The sequence below is a fragment of the Oncorhynchus mykiss genome, chromosome 19 (assembly GCF_013265735.2).
Source record: "Oncorhynchus mykiss isolate Arlee chromosome 19, USDA_OmykA_1.1, whole genome shotgun sequence".
Taxonomy (NCBI): Eukaryota; Metazoa; Chordata; class Actinopteri; order Salmoniformes; family Salmonidae; genus Oncorhynchus; species Oncorhynchus mykiss.
The window spans coordinates 7,742,206-7,766,931 of record NC_048583.1 but is presented as its reverse complement, the minus strand read 5'-3'; the positions used below and the strand labels follow the sequence as shown (position 1 = coordinate 7,766,931).

The following is a 24,726-nucleotide window of genomic DNA, read 5'->3' as shown; positions in this document are numbered from 1 at the left end:
TTTTGCACACTCTTGGCATTCTCTCAACCAGCTTCACCTGGAATGCTTTTCCAACAGTCTTGGAGTTCCCACATACTGAGCACTTTTTGGCTGCTTTTCAACTCATCCCAAACCATCTCAATTGGGTTGAGGTCAGGCGGTTTCCATGTTGCGTTTAGATTTTTGTTCCGTATAGATCCCTGTGTGTGCATTCTAATGTTGACATCACAATGGGTGAGTTACTGTGTTGAAATAACTTTTCAGTAACAGAGGATAAATATATGGTGTTTTTCCTCAGAGACAAATGGAAATAGATTAAGTCAACAGTGGTTTTTAAATGCAGGAGGACAGCTTTTTGTTCGAGGTGGTTCACTATCGCAGGTGTCCCTTCAGCTGAGAAGGACAGGGGGCTCATGGTTAATTTCTAATGGGGCAGACGCAGGACACTGAAGTACCATCTCTTACATGTGAATTAGAGTTTTACCTGACCGCGCATCAGATGCATTTTTACGTGATGCTCTTGGTGAATATTGACGATCTTCCTCTCCTTTCACATTGCCAGGCTACACGAGTGACTATGAAAGCACTGCAGTCTACACTTCCTGTCGACTGTGTGTGTGTGTGGGGGGGGGGGGGATAAAGGCATGTCGGGAGCTGTCATTTCAGACACAGGGGTGTTGTTAATATGTTGCTACAGTTCACTGAAAGAGAAGAGACATTGACTGAACTGAACACACCACACACAATTTAACCCGTCAAATCAAACCTGATTGGTGACATCCACATCGTTTATCAGCTGTTATTGAGGGTGTAGCGACATGCTCTTCTCCCAGGCACACAGCAAAATGCACAAACCACAACAGCACTGCTACATGGTATTTAATCAAAGCAACTCGGAAAAGAAAAGAAAAATGCCATTTTGGGCCCCCATTCAAATAATCCCTTCAACTGATTAGCAGGGAGAGAGAGTACACGGTAGAATACTTCTCAATACAGACGTGAGAAACACTCACTGGTTTCCAGAAAACAAGAGTCCATAGACAATGGGCTTCATCACTGCTGCTGGTATTGAAGGTGCAGAAGTACAGCGGTGTGTGTGTGTGGCGTCTGTGGGTGGGTCACTACTCGTTGAGCTGACAGAGCAGGGCTGAGGCCTTGGTGATCCAGTAGTCACTAGGCAGGCTGGACGGCAGCATCACCGTCACCACAAAGTTAGTAGAGTGGCCTGAGGGAGAGAGAGATGTACATAGGTCTGTCACTATCTGGACATGATGCAGAGGACCAGAGAACACACAGGTCTGTCACTATCTGGACATGATGCAGAGAACACACAGGTCTGTCACTATCTGGACATGATGCAGAGAACACACAGGTCTGTCACTATCTGGACATGATGCAGAGGACACACAGGTCTGTCACTATCTGGACATGATGCAGAGGACCAGAGAACACACAGGTCTGTCACTATCTGGACATGATGCAGAGGACCAGAGAACACACAGGTCTGTCACTATCTGGACATGATGCAGAGGACCAGAGAACATACAGGTCTGGCACCTACTACCATACCCCGTTTAAAAGCACCTAAATCTTTAGTCTTGCCCATTGAGACAATTGAGACATGGATTGTGTATGTGTGATACTCAGAGGGTGAATGGAAGACAACAGATTGAAGTGCCTGAATGGGGTATGGTAGTAGGTGTCAGGCTCACTGGTGTCAGCCAACTTGACACAACTGTGGGAAGCATTGAAGTCACCATGGGCCAGTATCCCTGTGGAACGCTTTCAACACCTTGTAGAGTCCATGTCCTAGCGAATTGAGGCTGTTCTGAGGGCAAAAGGGGGTGAAACTGAATATTAGGTAGGTGTCCTTACCTGTAGTAGACAAAGTCCCAGCCCGAGCTGAGGTCTTGTACAGCGGAGCCTGGTAGAGAGACGGATCAGGGTCATAGTTCTGCTGGGGTTCGAAGTGCACCACGGGAAGCATGGCGTTCATCACCCGCGGCAACGCATCCTCCATCACCATGTCGACGTCGTCCCAGCGACTGGCGTCCATGAACATCCCGTGCACCAGCACGCCGTCGTTGATGGCGGGTAGCTATGGAGACAGAGTGGTACTGTAGTTACCATAAGGTCATATTATGATACATTGTGATTAGAGGCCTGGGTTTTGGACAATCATGTCACATGACCTGGTGTTGAACCTTTAGTTAAAGCTTCATCGTCCAGCACCATCCTCAGACAGTTGTTTTCATTTTAGGTATAATTCTCATTTCTGGACCAGGCTTTAAATAAAGGTTCAAATCTAGGTCATGTGACATGGTCCAGAACACAGGGTCCTAATAATGGTCCAGACACGGTTCTAAAACCTCTCCAGGAACCTGACATGGTAGTCCAGAACACAGGGTCCTAATAATGATCCAGATACGGTTCTAAAACCTCTCCAGGAACCTGACATGGTGGTCCAGAACACAGGGTCCTAATAATGATCCAGATACGGTTCTAAAACCTCTCCAGGAACCTGACATAGTGGTCCAGAACACAGGGTCCTAATAATGATCCAGACACGGTTCTAAAACCTCTCCAGGAACCTGGCATGGTAGTCCAGAACACAGGGTCCTAATAATGGTCCAGACACGGTTCTAAAACCTTTCCAGGAACCTGACATGGTGGTCCAGAACACAGGGTCCTAATAATGATCCAGACACGGTTCTAAAACCTCTCCAGGAACCTGGCATGGTAGTCCAGAACACAGGGTCCTAATAATGATCCAGATACGGTTCTAAAACCTCTCCAGGAACCTAACATGGTGGTCCAGAACACAGGGTCCTAATAATGATCCAGACACGGTTCTAAAACCTCTCCAGGAACCTGACATGGTAGTCCAGAACACAGGGTCCTAATAATGATCCAGATACGGTTCTAAAACCTCTCCAGGAACCTGACATGGTGGTCCAGAACACAGGGTCCTAATAATGATCCAGATACGGTTCTAAAACCTCTCCAGGAACCTGACATAGTGGTCCAGAACACAGGGTCCTAATAATGATCCAGACACGGTTCTAAAACCTCTCCAGGAACCTGGCATGGTAGTCCAGAACACAGGGTCCTAATAATGGTCCAGACACGGTTCTAAAACCTCTCCAGGAACCTGACATGGTGGTCCAGAACACAGGGTCCTAATAATGATCCAGACACGGTTCTAAAACCTCTCCAGGAACCTGGCATGGTAGTCCAGAACACAGGGTCCTAATAATGATCCAGATACGGTTCTAAAACCTCTCCAGGAACCTGACATGGTGGTCCAGAACACAGGGTCCTAATAATGATCCAGACACGGTTCTAAAACCTCTCCAGGAACCTGACATGGTAGTCCAGAACACAGGGTCCTAATAATGATCCAGATACGGTTCTAAAACCTCTCCAGGAACCTGACATGGTGGTCCAGAACACAGGGTCCCTAATAATGATCCAGATACGGTTCTAAAACCTCTCCAGGAACCTGACATGGTGGTCCAGAACACAGGGTCCTAATAATGATCCAGACACGGTTCTAAAACCTCTCCAGGAACCTGACATGGTAGTCCAGAACACAGGGTCCTAATAATGATCCAGATACGGTTCTAAAACCTCTCCAGGAACCTGACATGGTGGTCCAGAACACAGGGTCCCTAATAATGATCCAGATACGGTTCTAAAACCTCTCCAGGAACCTGACGAGTTGACTAATTCACTGATGACCTCTAAACATCCCACAGAGGTCAACGTGTGTTGGAGTCATTTCTATCAGCGAGTAGCTTAGCTCCTTCATGTTTTTACAGAGTCAGACTGTGCTTTGGAGGCAGGATGCAGTAAACTCCTTCCTGCCCTCAGGGCAACCAGTCTAAATATGTCCCTCTCCCCTCCCTGTAGCTACCTCCGAGTCCATGTCCAGCTCGCCCCCGGCCGGTAGAGTCTTCAGCGCCTCGCTCACGGCCCCCTGGTCTAGGTAGACCGGCAACACGTTGAAACAGAAGTTGAGCTCGTCGATGGGGAGGTTATAGGTCCTGGCGTGGTTCTGTAGCGCCCCTACAGGACAGGAGGGGGAACAGCACAACAGCGTTTCAACATCTCAGTAACTGGACTATAACCCAGTTTGGTGCTCTACTTTGGACGGATCCCAGGCCTGTTCAACAATAACAGGATTTATAAATATACAGCACCTCTCTCAAACCCAACAACATACTATATCAGTGGTCACCAACCGGTCCATCTCCCAGGCATCTCTAGTCCATCGCCAAACATCTCTGTAAATAACCCAACAACATACTATATCAGTGGTCACCAACCGGTCCATCTCCCAGGCATCTCTAGTCCATCGTTAAACATCTCTGTAAATAACCCAACAACATACTATATCAGTGGTCACCAACCGGTCCATCTCCCAGGCATCTCTAGTCCATCGCCAAACATCTCTGTAAATAACCCAACAACATACTATATCAGTGGTCACCAACCGGTCCATCTCCCAGGCATCTCTAGTCCATCGCCAAACATCTCTGTAAATAACCCAACAACATACTATATCAGTGGTCACCAACCGGTCCATCTCCCAGGCATCTCTAGTCCATCGCCAAACATCTCTGTAAATAACCCAACAACATACTATATCAGTGGTCACCAACCGGTCCATCTCCCAGGCATCTCTAGTCCATCGCCAAACATCTCTGTAAATAACCCAACGATAAAGCCTTGTGTTCCTAGTTTTTCTATTAGTCTCTGTTGGTGGTAGATGCAGCCCATTCAGCTGCCCTGCGCTCCAGGTATGTGACTGAAGGTACAAACTCTGCCGTCCCGGTGGGCCTGGAGAGGAAATCAAGTGCACTATGCCACCGCTGGCCAATCAGATGCTCAGATGACCATGTTTGCAGTGACGTAGCAGGCAATGAAAGAAAGCTACGGCAAAATGGATACTGTGAGACTTGAAAACGTTTAAAACCCTGACTAGAGAGAGACTGTCAACGAATACAGCAGATATCAGAACATTTAAAACCCTGACTAGAGAGAGACTGTCAACGAATACAGCAGATATCAGAACATTTAAAACCCTGACTAGAGAGAGACTGTCAACGAATACAGCAGATATCAGAACATTTAAAACCCTGACTAGAGAGAGACTGTCAACGAATACAGCAGATATCAGAACATTTAAAACCCTGACTAGAGAGAGACTGTCAACGAATACAGCAGATATCAGAACATTTAAAACCCTGACTAGAGAGAGACTGTCAACGAATACAGCAGATATCAGAACATTTAAAACCCTGACTAGAGAGAGACTGTCAACGAATACAGCAGATATCAGAACATTTAAAACCCTGACTAGAGAGAGACTGTCAACGAATACAGCAAAGAACTGCTGTGTATATGACTGAGTTCATGTTAAGGTCTTACTCAGCACTGTCAACACTTTGTATTCAACACTTCTATAACCCATAAAATGTGTGTTCTTTCTATTTCCACTCAGCGCTACAACAAGCAGCGCAGCAGTAATCAATGAGGAGGAAAGTGTATAGGTTGGCTGGCGTTGTTGTTATAATTAGCGGCTTGGGTCTTTTTTAATATCAAGGAATATTTCACTTTCTCTGTTCATAGGACTAACAACATGAATTTGTGCATGAGGCAGAAATACTGCGACTCGAGTTTGGCCGTCAGCTGGAAGACGGTGTCCCTTTTTGGTCGGGGTCAGTCTGCTGCTCTCTCCCTCTGCTGAGACTGACCATCAGATGGAAGACGGTGTCCCTTTTTGGTCGTGTCAGACTGCTGCTCTCTCCCTCCGCTGAGACTGACCATCAGATGCAGGCACCATCAGCCCAGTAAAATAAACAGCTAATTATTTAAATGTACTGTATGCTCACTCAGCTGTGCCTCACAAGTAATACAATAATGGATCTATTACCGGTGTGATCATATAGCCCACCTGAAATTCTGAAATATATAAAAAAATAAAAATAATTCCCAAACAACAATGCATTGGCAGGTAAATTCAAGCAAAGCCAGTATGTGGTGATAATGTATTGGGCCTGTAGCTTACTGCACAAACCTCATTGCTACAGAGCTGTTTTTAATTGGTTCATGTTTCTTACATTGTTGAAGTCATGGTAATAAAAAAATCCGAGCGGTAGATCTCGCCATGTATATTGATTCAAAGTGATCTTGACTCAGAAAAGGTTGGTGACCACGGTACTATATGAAGTAGACTACAATGTTGAAGAGAACAGAATTTTGACTAGAGTACAGCATATTGAAGCGACTACATCATATTGAATAAAGAACAGAATATTCAATATTCTTTTGCTACATAATATTGAATAGGGAACAGAATATTGAATATTTATTTGCTACATAATATTGACTAGAGAACAGAACACAGAGGAGATGGTGTGTACTGACCAGTGATATTTAATACTACATAATGTTGACTAGAACAGAACACAGAGAAGATGGTGTGTACTGACCAGTGATATTTAATACTACATAATATTGACTAGAGAACAGAACACAGAGGAGATGGTGTGTACTGACCAGTGATATTTAATACTACATAATATTGACTAGAGAACAGAGAGGAGATGGTGTGTACTGACCAGTGATATTTAATACTACATAATATTGACTAGAGAACAGAACACAGAGGAGATGGTGTGTACTGACCAGTGAGGAAGCCCTGAGGGAAGAAAAGTCCAGAGATCCAGAAGGATTTGGGCTGACCCCGCGTGATCCAGTTCTACACAAACACACAGACAGAGAGGAAGTTGGTTTCCCTGCATGAACACACACACACAGACACACGCGCACACACACACGAAGCAGAGGGTGATTTTGTTTGGGTTATGTTAATCTCAGTTCCCAGAACCTAATTGTAAGGCTGTCACCAGAGACTGGGGTTATGTTCATCTGTCTGTGTGTAGACATTTAGGGATTGCGTAACACACAGTAAGACCAGTCTCCCGGAACAGACGCTTCAGTCTGGGGCGACGGAGCGAGTGCACAGAGAGAACGAGAGATGGACAGAGAGAGAGAGATTATTATCTAGTTCACTGGCTTTGGCATTGTTAACATATGTTTCACATGCTAATAGAAAATGTAAATTGATAGAGGAGAGAGAAGACTGGAGATAGAGACAAACAAAGAGAGAGAAGACTAGGGAGAGAGAGGGAGAAAAAAAGAGAGCGAAGACTAGGGAGAGAGAGGGAGAAAAAAGAGAGAAGACTAGGGAGAGAGAGGGAGAAAAAAGAGAGAAGACTAGGGAGAGAGAGGGAGAAAAAAGAGAGAGAAGACTAGGGAGAGAGACAGAGAGAAGACTAGGGAGAGAGAGAGAGAAGACTAGGGAGAGAGAGAGAGAGAAGACTTGGGAGAGAGAGGGAGAAAAAAGAGAGAGAAGACTAGGGAGAGGGAGAGAAGACTAGGGAGAGAGAGAGAAGACTAGGGAGAGAGAGAGAGAAGACTAGGGAGAGAGAGAGAGAAGACTAGGGAGAGACAGAGAGAGAGAAGACTAGGGAGAGAGAGAGAGAAGACTAGGGAGAGAGAGAGAAGACTAGGGAGAGAGAGAGAGAGAAGACTAGGGAGAGAGAGAGAGAAGACTAGGGAGAGAGAGAGAGAAGACTAGGGAGAGAGAGAGAGAGAAGACTAGGGAGAGAGAGAGAGAAGAGAGAAAGAGAGCGAGAGAAAGATAGAGATGAGCAAATACAGAGCACAGAAGGGCACAGAAGAATAGAACGTGGGAGTAAGAGACGCGAAAGAAAGAAGTCAGTCTGAAGTGGATGGCGTGCTGCTAATGTTTAAACATGATTCTCTCATCACATCATCCCATCTCACTACCCCTGATAATGACTGTGTGTGTGTGTGTGTGTGTGTGTTTCTCTGCCTGGGCGGAGTTCCTGTAAGAGAAAATCCACATTCGTCTGAGTGTGTGTGTGTGTGTGTGTGTGAGATCACAGAAATGTTAACAACAAGAGCACGCAAACATAGATGTTCTGTTTCCACTATATTATACCACATTGCCTACATTTGTAAAACACACTCATGCACACACACAAGTCTTCCCATCTGATGTAATGACAACACACAAACACACAAGTCTTATCATCTGATGTAATGACAACACACAAGTCTTATCATCTGATGTAATGACAACACACAAGTCTTATCATCTGATGTAATGACAACACACAAACACACAAGTCTTATCATCTGATGTAATGACAACACACAAGTCTTATCATCTGATGTAATGACAACACACAAGTCTTATCATCTGATGTAATGATAACACACAAGTCTTATCATCTGATGTAATGACAACACACAAGTCTTATCATCTGATGTAATGATAACACACAAGTCTTATCATCTGATGTAATGATAACACACAAGTCTTATCATCTGATGTAATGACAACACACAAGTCTTATCATCTGATGTAATGACAACACACAAGTCTTATCATCTGATGTAATGATAACACACAAGTCTTATCATCTGATGTAATGACAACACACAAACACACAAGTCTCCCATCTGATGTAATGACAACACACAAGTCTCCCATCTGATGTAATGACAACACACAAGTCTCCCATCTGATGTAATGACAACACACAAGTCTCCCATCTGATGTAATGACAACACACAAGTCTCCCATCTGATGTAATGACAACACACAAGTCTTATCATCTGATGTAATGACAACACACAAGTCTCCCATCTGATGTAATGACAACACACAAGTCTCCCATCTGATGTAATGACAACACACAAGTCTCCCATCTGATGTAATGACAACACACAAGTCTCCCATCTGATGTATTGACAACACACAAGTCTTATCATCTGATGTAATGACAACACACAAGTCTCCCATCTGATGTAATGACAACACACAAGTCTTATCATCTGATGTAATGACAACACACAAGTCTCCCATCTGATGTAATGACAACACACAAGTCTCCCATCTGATGTAATGACAACACACAAGTCTTATCATCTGATGTAATGACAACACACAAGTCTCCCATCTGATGTAATGACAACACACAAGTCTCCCATCTGATGTAATGACAACACACAAGTCTCCCATCTGATGTAATGACAACACACAAGTCTCCCATCTGATGTATTGACAACACACAAGTCTCCCATCTGATGTAATGACAACACACAAGTCTCCCCATCTGATGTAATGACAACACACAAGTCTTATCATCTGATGTAATGACAACACACAAGTCTTATCATCTGATGTAATGACAACACACAAGTCTTCCCATCTGATGTAATGACAACACACAAGTCTTCCCATCTGATGTAATGACAACACACAAGTCTTATCATCTGATGTAATGACAACACACAAGTCTTCCCATCTGATGTAATGACAACACACAAGTCTTCCCATCTGATGTAATGACAACACACAAGTCTTATCATCTGATGTAATGACAACACACAAGTCTTCCCATCTGATGTAATGACAACACACAAGTCTTCCCATCTGATGTAATGACAACACACAAGTCTTCCCATCTGATGTAATGACAACACACAAGTCTTCCCATCTGATGTAATGACAACACACAAGTCTTCCCATCTGATGTAATGACAACACACAAGTCTTATCATCTGATGTAATGACAACACACAAGTCTTATCATCTGATGTAATGACAACACACAAGTCTTCCCATCTGATGTAATGACAACACACAAGTCTTATCATCTGATGTAATGACAACACACAAGTCTTCCCATCTGATGTAATGACAACACACAAGTCTTCCCATCTGATGTAATGACAACACACAAGTCTTCCCATCTGATGTAATGACAACACACAAGTCTCCCATCTGATGTAATGACAACACACAAGTCTCCCCATCTGATGTAATGACAACACACAAGTCTTATCATCTGATGTAATGACAACACACAAGTCTCCCATCTGATGTAATGACAACACACAAGTCTTATCATCTGATGTAATGACAACACACAAGTCTTATCATCTGATGTAATGACAACACACAAGTCTTCCCATCTGATGTAATGACAACACACAAGTCTTATCATCTGATGTAATGACAACACACAAGTCTTATCATCTGATGTAATGACAACACACAAGTCTTATCATCTGATGTAATGACAACACACAAGTCTTACCATCTGATGTAATGACAACACACAAGTCTCCCATCTGATGTAATGATAACACACAAGTCTTATCATCTGATGTAATGACAACACACAAGTCTCCCATCTGATGTAATGACAACACACAAGTCTTATCATCTGATGTAATGACAACACACAAGTCTCCCATCTGATGTAATGACAACACACAAGTCATCCCATCTGATGTAATGACAACACACAAGTCTTATCATCTGATGTAATGACAACACACAAGTCTTCCATCTGATGTAATGACAACACACAAGTCTCCCATCTGATGTAATGACAACACACAAGTCTCCCATCTGATGTAATGACAACACACAAGTCTTCCCATCTGATGTATTGACAACACACAAGTCTCCCATCTGATGTAATGACAACACACAAGTCTTCCCATCTGATGTAATGACAACACACAAGTCTTATCATCTGATGTAATGACAACACACAAGTCTTCCCATCTGATGTAATGACAACACACAAGTCTTCCCATCTGATGTAATGACAACACACAAGTCTTATCATCTGATGTAATGACAACACACAAGTCTTCCCATCTGATGTAATGACAACACACAAGTCTTATCATCTGATGTAATGACAACACACAAGTCTTCCCATCTGATGTAATGACAACACACAAGTCTTCCCATCTGATGTAATGACAACACACAAGTCTTATCATCTGATGTAATGACAACACACAAGTCTTATCATCTGATGTAATGACAACACACAAGTCTTATCATCTGATGTAATGACAACACACAAACACACAAGTCTTATCATCTGATGTAATGACAACACACAAGTCTCCCATCTGATGTAATGACAACACACAAACACACAAGTCTTATCATCTGATGTAATGACAACACACAAGTCATCCCATCTGATGTAATGACAACACACAAGTCTTATCATCTGATGTAATGACAACACACAAACACACAAGTCTTATCATCTGATGTAATGACAACACACAAGTCTCCCATCTGATGTAATGACAACACACAAACACACAAGTCTTATCATCTGATGTAATGACAACACACAAGTCATCCCATCTGATGTAATGACAACACACAAGTCTTATCATCTGATGTAATGACAACACACAAACACACAAGTCTTATCATCTGATGTAATGACAACACACAAGTCTCCCATCTGATGTAATGACAACACACAAACACACAAGTCTTATCATCTGATGTATTGACAACACACAAGTCTCCCATCTGATGTAATGACAACACACAAGTCTTATCATCTGATGTAATGACAACACACAAACACACAAGTCTTATCATCTGATGTAATGACAACACACAAGTCTCCCATCTGATGTAATGACAACACACAAACACACAAGTCTTATCATCTGATGTAATGACAACACACAAGTCTCCCATCTGATGTAATGACAACACACAAACACACAAGTCTTATCATCTGATGTAATGACAACACACAAGTCTCCCATCTGATGTAATGACAACACACAAACACACAAGTCTTCCCATCTGATGTAATGACAACACACAAGTCTTATCATCTGATGTAATGACAACACACAAGTCTTATCATCTGATGTAATGACAACACACAAGTCTTATCATCTGATGTAATGACAACACACAAGTCTCCCCATCTTATCATCTGATGTAATGACAACACACAAGTCTTCCCATCTTATCATCTGATGTAATGACAACACACAAGTCTTATCATCTGATGTAATGACAACACACAAGTCTTCCCATCTTATCATCTGATGTAATGACAACACACAAGTCTTATCATCTGATGTAATGACAACACACAAGTCTCCCATCTTATCATCTGATGTAATGACAACACACAAGTCTTATCATCTGATGTAATGACAACACACAAGTCTTATCATCTGATGTAATGACAACACACAAGTCTTCCCATCTTATCATCTGATGTAATGACAACACACAAGTCTTATCATCTGATGTAATGACAACACACAAGTCTCCCCATCTGATGTAATGACAACACACAAGTCTTATCATCTGATGTAATGACAACACACAAGTCTTCCCATCTGATGTAATGACAACACACAAGTCTCCCATCTGATGTAATGACAACACACAAGTCTTATCATCTGATGTAATGACAACACACAAGTCTTCCCATCTTATCATCTGATGTAATGACAACACACAAGTCTTATCATCTGATGTAATGACAACACACAAGTCTTCCCATCTGATGTAATGACAACACACAAGTCTTATCATCTGATGTAATGACAACACACAAGTCTCCCCATCTGATGTAATGACAACACACAAGTCTTATCATCTGATGTAATGACAACACACAAGTCTCCCCATCTGATGTAATGACAACACACAAGTCTCCCATCTGATGTAATGACAACACACAAGTCTTATCATCTGATGTAATGACAACACACAAGTCTCCCCATCTGATGTAATGACAACACACAAGTCTTATCATCTGATGTAATGACAACACACAAGTCTCCCCATCTGATGTAATGACAACACACAAGTCTTATCATCTGATGTAATGACAACACACAAGTCTCCCCATCTGATGTAATGACAACATCCATAAACGTCTGAGAGAAGTAAAAATAGTGTTTCACTGTGTCGTAGTACATCGATACATATGTCCACAAATAGTGGTTTGGGGGGTAAATTGTCTGACTCAGGACTTAAAGAGAGGTTCATTGATCCAATTGTACAGCAACACGTGTCTATGAGAGAGAGATGTCTCTGTCACCTCGATGAAGCAGGTCCTGAGGGCCAGGTCTTTAACCCAGCTGGCCAGGGGTTTGAGGGAGGGGTAGGCTGAGGTGCTCCAGTGGTTTGGAACCTGGTTGTTGAGGAAACTGGTGTAGATCCTCTCCATCTCCTCTGACATCACTACCAGCCCTGCTATAGCCTTCTGGAGGGTACACAGAGACACCTGGGGGGAGGGAGGGAGGGGAGGCTGAATGTGAGGAGAAGTGTTTGTGGGTGTTTATCTGAGCCATCCACAAGAGAACATCATAAACCCAGAGACACCTGGGGAGGGAGGGAGGGAGGGAGGCTGAATCTGAGGAGAAGTGTTTGTGGGTGTTTATCTGAGCCATCCACAAGAGAACATCATAAACCCAGAGATACCTGGGAGGGAGGGAGGGAGGGAGGGAGGGAGGGAGGGAGGGAGGGAGGGAGGGAGGGAGGGAGGGAGGGAGGCTGAATCTGAGGAGAAGTGTTTGTGGGTGTTTATCTGAGACATCCACAAGAGAACATCATAAACCCAGAGGTCACCACTACAGTAACGGTTTGCCAACAATGTGGCTGCAGCATCTGTCCTTATAAACACATACAGATTCAAACAAATTCCCTTTTTCCACATTTTGTTACGTTACAGCCTTATTCTAAAATGGATCAAATTATATTTTCCCCTCATCAATCTACACACAATACCACATAATGACAAAGCGAAAACAGGTTTTTAGAAATGTTTGCAAAAAAAGTATATAAAAAATGAAATATTACATTTACATAAGTATTCAACCTTTGCGATGAACCTCAAATTGAGCTCCGGTGCATCCTGTTTCCTGTTTCCATGGATCATCCTTGAGATCAGTGGAGGCTGCTGAGGGGAGAACGGCTCATAATAATGTCTGGTACGGATCAAATGGAATGGCATCACACACACGGATGTATTTGTGTATTTGGTACCATTCCACTGATTCTGTTCCAGTCATTACAACGAGCCCATCCTCCCAAATTAAGGTGCCACCAACCTCCTGTGCTTGAGATCTATATAAGGTACCAACAGTTGACAGTGCATGTCAGAGCAAAAACCAACACATGATGAGGTCAAAGAAATTGTCCGAAGAGCTCCGAGACAGGATTGTGTGGAGGCACAGGTCTGGGGAAGGGTACAAATCAACTGTCTGCAGCATTGAAGGTCCCCAAGAACAGTGTCTTCCATCATTCTATAATGGAAAAAGTTTGGAACACCAAGACTCTACCTAGAGCTGGCTGCCTGGCCAAACTGAGCAATCAGGGAGAAGGGCCTTGTTCAGGAAGGTGACCAAGAACCTGATGGTCACTCAGCTCTAGAGTTCCTTTGTGGAGATGGGAGAACCTTCCAGATGGACAATCATCTCTGCAGCACTCCACCAATCAGGCCTTTATAGTAGAGTGGCAAGTGGAAGTGGAAGCCACTCCTCAGTAAAAAGGCACATGACAGCCTACTTGGAGTTTGCCAAGAGGCACCTAAATAACTCTCAGACCATGAGAAACAAGATTCACTGGTCTGATGAAACCAAGATTGAACACTTTGGCCTGAATGCCAAACATCACGTCTGGAGGAAACCTGGCACCATCCCTACAGTGAAGCATGGTGGTGGCAGCATCATGCTGTGGGGATGTTTTTCAGCGGCAGGGACTGGGAGAATAGTGAGAATCGAGGGAAAGATGAACGGAGCAAAGTACAGAGAGATCCTTGATGAAAACCTGCTCCAGAGCGCTGAGGACTGGTTCACCTTCCAACAGGACAACAACCCTAAGTAAACAGCCAAGACAATGCAGGAGTGGCTTCGGGAGAAGTCTCTGAATGTCATTGAGTGGCCCAGCCAGAGCCCAGACTCGAACCCGATCTAACATGTCTGGTGAGATCTGAAAATAGCTGTGCAGTGACGCTCCCCATCCAACCTGACAGAGCTTGAGAGGATCTGCAGAGAAAAATGGGAGAAACTCCCCAAAAACAGGTGTGCCAAGCTTGCAGCGACATACCCAGGAAGACCGGAAGCTGGAATCACTGCCAAAGGTTCTTCAACAAAGTACTGAGTAAAGGGTCTGATTACCTATGTAAATGTAACATCTGAATTTGTAAAAAAAAAAAATAATAATTTAAAAGCCAACATTTTTGAACTTTTTTTGTTGCTTTGTCTTTATGGGCTATTGTGTGTAGATTGATGAGACAAAACTACATTTAATACATTTTAGAATAAGGCTGTAACAAAATGTGGAAAAAGTCAAGGGGTGAATAGATTCCGAATGCACTGTATGTCCCTCCACTATGCCTCTGGGGACCTTCCATTGAGACCTAGGGGCAGCAGCTGGAACCATGGACCGATATAGCTGTCCTAACATTTCATCAAGGACCTTTTCAATGCATTTCCATTACCAATCATCATCTCCTGATTTCACAGCATTTAAATACACTGAAAAATGAATGGCTGACAACTGGGACCTCTGACCTCTAATGTCTGACCCCTGACCTCTAATGTCTGACCCCTGACCTCTAATGTCTGACCCCTGACCTCTAATGCCTGACCCCTGACTCACCCTGAGGACCCGCAGCAGGTTGTTAAAGCGGTCTACTTCCTGTCCGAGGACGGTGGTGAGGGAGTTGAGGCGTCCGTTGGCGTCACGAATAAACAGAGCCTCTGCTGCCTCATCCATATCCAGACACTCTGAGGAGACAGACCGACAGAGAGACAGATCAGACAGACAGTCAGACAGAGAGACAGATCAGACAGACACAGACAGACAGAGAGACAGACCGACATAGAGACAGGCAGACAGATCAGACAGAGAGACAGATCAGACAGACACAGACAGACAGACACAGACAGACAGTGACAGCGAGACAGTCAGAAAGCGAGACAGACACACACACACAGACCGACATAGAGACAGTCAGAAAGAGAGACAGACACAGACCGACATAGAGACAGACAGACAGACGAGACAGTCAGAAAGAGAGACAGACACAGACAGACAGACAGAGAGACAGTCAGAAAGAGAGACAGACACAGACAGACAGACAGAGAGACAGTCAGAAAGAGAGACAGACACAGACAGACAGACAGACCGACAGGCAGACAGATCAGAGTGACTTCAACCACACTATAATGAGTTTAGAGAGACTAACTTTAATTTCAAACCAAAGCGAACATCAAACTGTAAAAGCACCAGAATAAATCAAGCCTGAAACGTGTGTGTGTGTGTGTGTGTGTGTGTTTACGTGCGTCTCTCTCTCTCACCCGGGATCTTGGCGAGGATGGAGTCGGCCAGCTCGTGGACGATCTCGTCGTTGCTCTTGCCCCCGCCGCGGGCTGACGAGCGAGGCTGTACTTCCAGGATGGTGTTGATCAGGGTCATAGTCTCCAGACGCTGTACAGACAGACAGGACCTCACCGTTTTAGGAATGACAAGTACCCCACAGGACACAGACTATGTACGCCTACATTATGTATACATGTTGTCAGCATCAAAGGTAATGTTCTCCTCTTAACTGGCTAAAGACATGTTTTGTATTAGTGATCTGACCTCTTATTTTCAGACAGTACATGAACAAAATCTGTCGAAAACAAATTTCAATTAGGTACTGTATCGTTAATTGTCCCCAAGCCAGTATTAGCCCACTGAGATAAAGGTGAGAATATACAGTGCCTTGCGAAAGTATTCGGCCCCCTTGAACTTTGCGACCTTTTGCCACATTTCAGGCTTCAAACATAAAGATATAAAACTGTATTTTTTTGTGAAGAATCAACAACAAGTGGGACACAATCATGAAGTGGAACGACATTTATTGGATATTTCAAACTTTTTTAACAAATCAAAAACTGAAAAATTGGGCGTGCAAAATTATTCAGCCCCCTTAAGTTAATACTTTGTAGCGCCACCTTTTGCTGCGATTACAGCTGTAAGTCGCTTGGGGTATGTCTCTATCAGTTTTGCACATTGAGAGACTGACATTTTTTCCCATTCCTCCTTGCAAAACAGCTCGAGCTCAGTGAGGTTGGATGGAGAGCATTTGTGAACAGCAGTTTTCAGTTCTTTCCACAGATTCTCGATTGGATTCAGGTCTGGACTTTGACTTGGCCATTCTAACACCTGGATATGTTTATTTTTGAACCATTCCATTGTAGATTTTGCTTTATGTTTTGGATCATTGTCTTGTTGGAAGACAAATCTCCGTCCCAGTCTCAGGTCTTTTGCAGACTCCATCAGGTTTTATTCCAGAATGGTCCTGTATTTGGCTCCATCCATCTTCCCATCCATTTTAACCATCTTCCCTGTCCCTGCTGAAGAAAAGCAGGCCCAAACCATGATGCTGCCACCACCATGTTTGACAGTGGGGATGGTGTGTTCAGAGGGATGAGCTGTGTTGCTTTCACGCCAAACATAACATTTTGCATTGTTGCCAAAAAGTTCAATTTTGGTTTCATCTGACCAGAGCACCTTCTTCCACGTTTGGTGTGTCTCCCAGGTGTCTTGTGGCAAACTTTAAACAACACTTTTTATGGATATCTTTAAGAAATGACTTTCTTCTTGCCACTCTTCCATAAAGGCCAGATTTGTGCAATATACGACTGATTGTTGTCCTATGGACAGAGTCTCCCACCTCAGCTGTAGATCTCTGCAGTTCATCCAGAGTGATCATGGGCCTCTTGGCTGCATCTCTGATCAGTCTTCTCCTTGTATGAGCTGAAAGTTTAGAGGGACGGCCAGGTCTTGGTAGATTTGCAGTGGTCTGATACTCCTTCCATTTCAATATTATCGCTTGCACAGTGCTCCTTGGGATGTTTAAAGCTTGGGAAATTTTTTTGTATCCAAATCCGGCTTTAAACTTCTTCACAACAGTACCTCGGACCTGCCTGGTGTGTTCCTTGTTCTTCATGATGCTCTCTGCGCTTTTAACGGACCTCTGAGACTATCACAGTGCAGGTGCATTTATACGGAGACTTGATTACACACAGGTGGATTGTATTTATCATCATTAGGGCAGGGCTCTAACTCCTCTAGCTCCACAATGAAATAGGGTGCAGGCCAGGCAGCAGGCTGTTAGCCAGCCTGCCAGCATAGTGGAGTCTGCCACTAGCACAGTCAGTGTAGTCAGCTCAGCTATCACCATTGAGACCGTGTCTGTGCCTCGACCTAGGTTGGGCAAAACTAAACATGGCGGTGTTCGCCTTAGCAATCTCACTAGGATAAAGACCACCTCCATTCCTGTCATTATTGAAAGAGATCATGATACCTCACATCTCAAAATAGGGCTACTTAATGTTAGATCCCTTACTTCAAAGGCAATTATAGTCAATGAACTAATCACTGATCATAATCTTGATGTGATTGGCCTGACTGAAACATGGCTTAAGCCTGATGAATTTACTGTGTTAAATGAGGCCTCACCTCCTGGCTACACTAGTGACCATATCCCCCGTGCATCCCGCAAAGGCGGAGGTGTTGCTAACATTTACGATAGCAAATTTCAATTTACAAAAAAAAAAATGACGTTTTCGTCTTTTGAGCTTCTAGTCATGAAATCTATGCAGCCTACTCAATCACTTTTTATAGCTACTGTTTACAGGCCTCCTGGGCCATATACAGCGTTCCTCACTGAGTTCCCTGAATTCCTATCGGACCTTGTAGTCATAGCGGATAATATTCTAATCTTTGGTGACTTTAATATTCACATGGAAAAGTCCACAGACCCACTCCAAAAGGCTTTCGGAGCCATCATCGACTCAGTGGGTTTTGTCCAACATGTCTCTGGACCCACTCACTGTCACAGTCATACGCTGGACCTAGTTTTGTCCCATGGAATAAATGTTGTGGATCTTAATGTTTTTCCTCATAATCCTGGACTATCGGACCACCATTTTATTACGTTTGCAATTGCAACAAATAATCTGCTCAGACCCCAACCAAGGATCATCAAAAGTCGTGCTATAAATTCACAGACAACACAAAGATTCCTTGATGTCCTTCCAGACTCCTTCTGCCTACCCAAGGACGCCAGAGGACAAAAATCAGTTAACCACCTAACTGAGGAACTCAACTTAACCTTGCGCAATACCCTAGATGCAGTTGCACCCCTAAAAACTAAAAACATTTCTCATAAGAAACTAGCTCCCTGGTACACAGAAAATACCCGAGCTCTGAAGCAAGCTTCCAGAAAATTGGAACGGAAATGGCGCCACACCAAACTGGAAGTCTTCCGACTAGCTTGGAAAGACAGTACTGTGCAGTACCGAAGAGCCCTTACTGCTGCTCGATCATCCTATTTTTCTAACTTAATTGAGGAAAATAAGAACAATCCGAAATTCCTTTTTGATACTGTCGCAAAGCTAACTAAAAAGCAGCATTCCCCAAGAGAGGATGACTTTCACTTTAGCAGTGATAAATTCATGAACTTCTTTGAGGAAAAGATTATGATTATTAGAAAGCAAATTACGGACTCTTCCTTAAATCTGCGTATTCCTTCAAAGCTCAGTTGTCCTGAGTCTGCACAACTCTGCCAGGACCTAGGATCAAGAGAGACACTCAAGTGTTTTAGTACTATATCTCTTGACACAATGATGAAAATAATCATGGCCTCTAAACCTTCAAGCTGCATACTGGACCCTATTCCAACTAAACTACTGAAAGAGCTGCTTCCTGTGCTTGGCCCTACTATGTTGAACATAATAAACGGCTCTCTATCCACCGGATGTGTACCAAACTCACTAAAAGTGGCAGTAATAAAGCCTCTCTTGAAAAAGCCAAACCTTGACCCAGAAAATATAAAAAACTATCGGCCTATATCGAATCTTCCATTCCTCTCAAAAATTTTAGAAAAGGCTGTTGCGCAACAACTCACTGCCTTCCTGAAGACAAACAATGTATACGAAATGCTTCAGTCTGGTTTTAGACCCCATCATAGCACTGAAACGGCACTTGTGAAGGTGGTAAATGACATTTTAATGGCATCGGACCGAGGCTCTGCATCTGTCCTCGTGCTCCTAGACCTTAGTGCTGCTTTTGATACCATCGATCACCACATTCTTTTGGAGAGATTGGAAACCCAAATTGGTCTACACGGACAAGTTCTGGCCTGGTTTAGATCTTATCTGTCGGAAAGATATCAGTTTGTCTCTGTGAATGGTCTGTCCTCTGACAAATCAACTGTAAATTTCGGTGTTCCTCAAGGTTCCGTTTTAGGACCACTATTGTTTTCACTATATATTTTACCTCTTGGGGATGTTATTCGAAAACATAATGTTAACTTTCACTGCTATGCAGATGACACACAGCTGTACATTTCAATTAAACATGGTGAAGCCCCAAAATTGCCCTTGCTAGAAGAATGTGTTTCAGACATAAGGAAGTGGATGGCTGCAAACTTTCTACTTTTAAACTCGGACAAAACAGAGATGCTTGTTCTAGGTCCCAAGAAACAAAGAGATCTTCTGTTGAATCTGACAATTAATCTTAATGGTTGTACAGTCGTCTCAAATAAAACTGTGAAGGACCTCGGCGTTACTCTGGACCCTGATCTCTCTTTTGAAGAACATATCAAGACCATTTCAAGGACAGCTTTTTTCCATCTACGTAACATTGCAAAAATCAGGAACTTTCTGTCCAAAAATGATGCAGAAAAATTAATCCATGCTTTTGTCACTTCCAGGTTAGACTACTGCAATGCTCTACTTTCCGGCTACCCGGATAAAGCACTAAATAAACTCCAGTTAGTGCTAAATACGGCTGCTAGAATCCTGACTAGAACCAAAAAATGTGATCATATTACTCCAGTGCTAGCCTCTCTACACTGGCTTCCTGTCAAAGCAAGGGCTGATTTCAAGGTTTTACTGCTAACCTACAAAGCATTACATGGGCTTGCTCCTATCTATCTCTCTGATTTGGTCCTGCCGTACATACCTACACGTACGCTACGGTCACAAGACGCAGGCCTCCTAATTGTCCCTAGAATTTTTAAGCAAACAGCTGGAGGCAGGGCTTTCTCCTATAGAGCTCCATTTTTATGGAACGGTCTGCCTACCCATGTCAGAGACGCAAACTCGGTCTCAACCTTTAAGTCTCTACTGAAGACTCATCTCTTCAGTGGGTCATATGATTGAGTGTAGTCTGGCCCAGGAGTGGGAGGGTGAACGGAAAGGCTCTGGAGCAACGAACCACCCTTGCTGTCTCTGCCTGGCCGGTTCCCCTCTTTCCACTGGGATTCTCTGCCTCTAACCCTATTACAGGGGCTGAGTCACTGGCTTTACTGGGGCTCTCTCATGCCGTCCCTGGAGGAGGTGCGTCACCTGAGTGGGTTGAGTCACTGATGTGGTCATCCTGTCTGGGTTGGCGCCCCCCCCCCCCCCCCCCCCCCCTTAAGTTGTGCCGTGGCGGAGGTCTTTGTGGGCTATACTCAGCCTTGTCTCAGGATGGTAAGTTGGTGGTTGAAGATATCCCTCTAGTGGTGTGGGGGCTGTGCTTTGGCAAAGTGGGTGGGGTTATATCCTTCCTGTTTGGCCCTGTCCGGGGGTGTCCTCGGAGTGGGCCACAGTGTCTCCTGACCCCTCCTGTCTCAGCCTCCAGTATTTATGCTGCAGTAGTTTATGTGTCGGGGGGCTAGGGTCAGTTTGTTATATCTGGAGTACTTCTCCTGTCCTATTCGGTGTCCTGTGTGAATCTAAGTGTGCGTTCTCTAATTCTCTCCTTCTCTCTTTCTCTCTCTCGGAGGACCTGAGCCCTAGGACCATGCCCCAGGACTACCTGACATGATGACTCCTTGCTGTCCCCAGTCCACCTGGCTGTGCTGCTGCTCCAGTTTCAACTGTTCTGCCTTATTATTATTCGACCATGCTGATCATTTATGAACATTTGAACATCTTGGCCATGTTCTGTTATAATCTCCACCCGGCACAGCCAGAAGAGGACTGGCCATCCCACATATGCTCTCTCTAATTCTCTCTTTCTTTCTCTCTCTCGGAGGACCTGAGCCCTAGGACCATGCCCCAGGAATACCTGACATGATGACTCCTTGCTGTCCCCAGTCCACCTGACTGTGCTGCTGCTCCAGTTTCAACTATTCTGCCTTATTATTATTCGACCATGCTGGTCATTTATGAACATTTGAACATCTTGACCATGTTTTGTTATAATCTCCACCCGGCACAGCCAGAAGAGGACTGGCCACCCCACATAGCCTGGTTCCTCTCTAGGTTTCTTCCTAGGTTTTGGCCTTTCTAGGGAGTTTTTCCTAGCCACCGTGCTTCTTCACCTGCATTGCTTGCTGTTTGGGGTTTTAGGCTGGGTTTCTGTACAGCACTTTGAGATATCAGCTGATGTACGAAGGGCTATATAAAATAAATTTGATTGATTGATTGATTGATTAGTCATTTAGGTCAACATTGGATCATTCAGAGATCCTCACTGAACTTCTGGAGAGAGTTTGCTGCACTGAAAGTAAAGGGGCTGAATAATTTTGCACGCCCAATTTTTCAGTTTTTGATTTGTTAAAAAAGTTTGAAATATCCAATAAATGTCGTTCCACTTCATGATTGTGTCCCACTTGTTGTTGATTCTTCACAAAAAAATACAGTTTTATATCTTTATGTTTGAAGCCTGAAATGTGGCAAAAGGTCGCAAAGTTCAAGGGGGCCGAATACTTTCGCAAGGCACTGTATAAGCAGAGTGAAGTGTCTGACCTGGAAGGCGAGGTTGGCGTTCTCGTGCATACCAAAGATCTCAGGGTCGTCTATGAGAGGAAGGTTCTCTATGTACCTGTTATAGTCACTCAGTCTGTCTGCCTCGGGGGCAAAGTAGACACCTGACACACACACACAGAATACCAACAGTAAGATCTCACTGAACACACACACACAGAGTACCAACAGTTAGATCTCACTGAACACACACACACAGAAAACCAACAGTTAGATCTCACTGAACACACAGAATACCAACAGTTAGATCTCACTGAACACACACACAACAGGACACACCTTTCCCCCATTTCTCAGATTCAGCAACATTTGTACACACAAATTGTACACACAAATTTGCACGCACGCACACACACACACACAGTGGTCTTCACCTGAGGTGGAGAAGGTGTACCCTGGGTCCAGGGTGACAGGAGAGAAGAACCTTTTGAGGATGGTTCGGAGACAGCGCTGGTCCCAGGCATCAGTCACCCTGCCTCCGTAGGTTATCTCCCCTGGGGGGGAGAGAGGGGGAGGGTGGGGGGAGTCATTAGGTACTGAAAGGAAGAACATGGACAGAAACCTGGAGGGGCTACCTCCAGAAGAAATGCTGATGTTGGTTTTACGGTCATTTCCCTAATGAACACGACCCACTTCACATGAACCTGCTGTGGAAAACACATGTGCTCATTTGGAATCATTCCTATTACAGACAGAGTGGAGCTGGAACAGAGGGTCTGCTGGGTAAATGGAAGGTTCTAATAGAGGTTCTAAACTTTAGTATGCAGAACACGGTGGAACCCAGCGGAACCCTTCTGTCTACCTTTCAGTTATTACACTACGTGAGAGAGGAACACTTTTATTCAGGATGTTTAAAACTATATCATGCTAGGTTAAACACCCAATGATTTTCAAATGGATGGTTTCTGTATACAAAGAACGGTTAAATGAGGAATTAAACAAACATTACAAAGCCTGAAAAAAACTTAATGGAAGAAATCAATAATGGAAAAAAAAATGGCCTCAGGAGCGTGTAATCCCCCAAAATATATTTTAAATGATGTATAATCATAATTAGAAGGTCAAATTTGAAAAAGGGGAAAAACATGTCAGTTTAGAGATACTTTTCTTAATGTAGTGTATGTGGACTCCTCCCTGTCAAACATCAATCCAATTTTACTGGTCACATGTTATTGCAGGTGTAGAGAAATGCTTGTGTTCCTAACTACAAAAGTACAGTAGTGTCTAACAATTCACAACAATACCTGCTACTAAACCTCCCAGAACCTCAGGGTCTTCCCTGCTACTAAACCTCCCAGAAACTCAGGGTCTTCCCTGCTACTAAACCTCCCAGAACCTCAGGGTCTTCCCTGCTACTAAACCTCCCAGAACCTCAGGGTCTTCCCTGCTACTAAACCTCCCAGAACCTCAGGGTCTTCCCTGCTACTAAACCTCCCAGAACCTCAGGGTCTTCCCTGCTACTAAACCTCTCAGAACCTCAGGGTCTTCCCTGCTACTAAACCTCCCAGAACCTCAGGGTCTTCCCTGCTACTAAACCTCCCAGAACCTCAGGGTCTTCCCTGCTACTAAACCTCCCAGAACCTCAGGGTCTTCCCTGGTACTAAACCTCCCAGGACCTCAGGGTCTTCCCTGCTACTAAACCTCCAAGAACCTCAGGGTCTTCCCTGCTACTAAACCTCCCAGAACCTCAGGGTCTTCCCTGCTACTAAACCTCTCAGAACCTCAGGGTCTTCCCTGCTACTAAACCTCTCAGAACCTCAGGGTCTTCCCTGCTACTAAAACTCTCAGAACCTCAGGGTCTTCCCTGCTACTAAACCTCTCAGAACCTCAGGGTCTTCGCTGGTGCTAAACCTCCCAGAACCTCAGGGTCTTCCCTGCTACTAAACCTCTCAGAACCGCAGGGTCTTCCCTGCTACTAAACCTCTCAGAACCGCAGGGTCTTCCCTGCTACTAAACCTCCCAGAACCTCAGGGTCTTCCCTGCTACTAAACCTCCCAGAACCTCAGGGACTTCCCTGCTACTAAA

General features: G+C 44.0%; 1 protein-coding gene across 1 annotated transcript in view; it reads right to left on the bottom strand.

Annotated features, from left to right (window-relative positions):
• Nucleotides 1–94: 94 nt before the first annotated feature.
• LOC110516931 (dynein heavy chain 6, axonemal-like) overlaps nucleotides 95–24,726 on the bottom strand; it is a 191,356-nt gene continuing 166,724 nt past the window's right edge. Inside the window, exons 74-82 of the mRNA XM_036955471.1 lie at nucleotides 23,076–23,195; nucleotides 22,684–22,805; nucleotides 16,249–16,378; nucleotides 15,548–15,675; nucleotides 12,984–13,169; nucleotides 6,673–6,745; nucleotides 3,896–4,047; nucleotides 1,855–2,077; nucleotides 95–1,204 (exon numbers count right to left, since the gene is read on the bottom strand). Of these exons, the coding sequence (XP_036811366.1) occupies nucleotides 1,101–1,204; nucleotides 1,855–2,077; nucleotides 3,896–4,047; nucleotides 6,673–6,745; nucleotides 12,984–13,169; nucleotides 15,548–15,675; nucleotides 16,249–16,378; nucleotides 22,684–22,805; nucleotides 23,076–23,195 (1,238 nt within the window). The 3' untranslated portion in view covers nucleotides 95–1,100. The remainder of the gene's footprint in view (nucleotides 1,205–1,854; nucleotides 2,078–3,895; nucleotides 4,048–6,672; nucleotides 6,746–12,983; nucleotides 13,170–15,547; nucleotides 15,676–16,248; nucleotides 16,379–22,683; nucleotides 22,806–23,075; nucleotides 23,196–24,726) is intronic.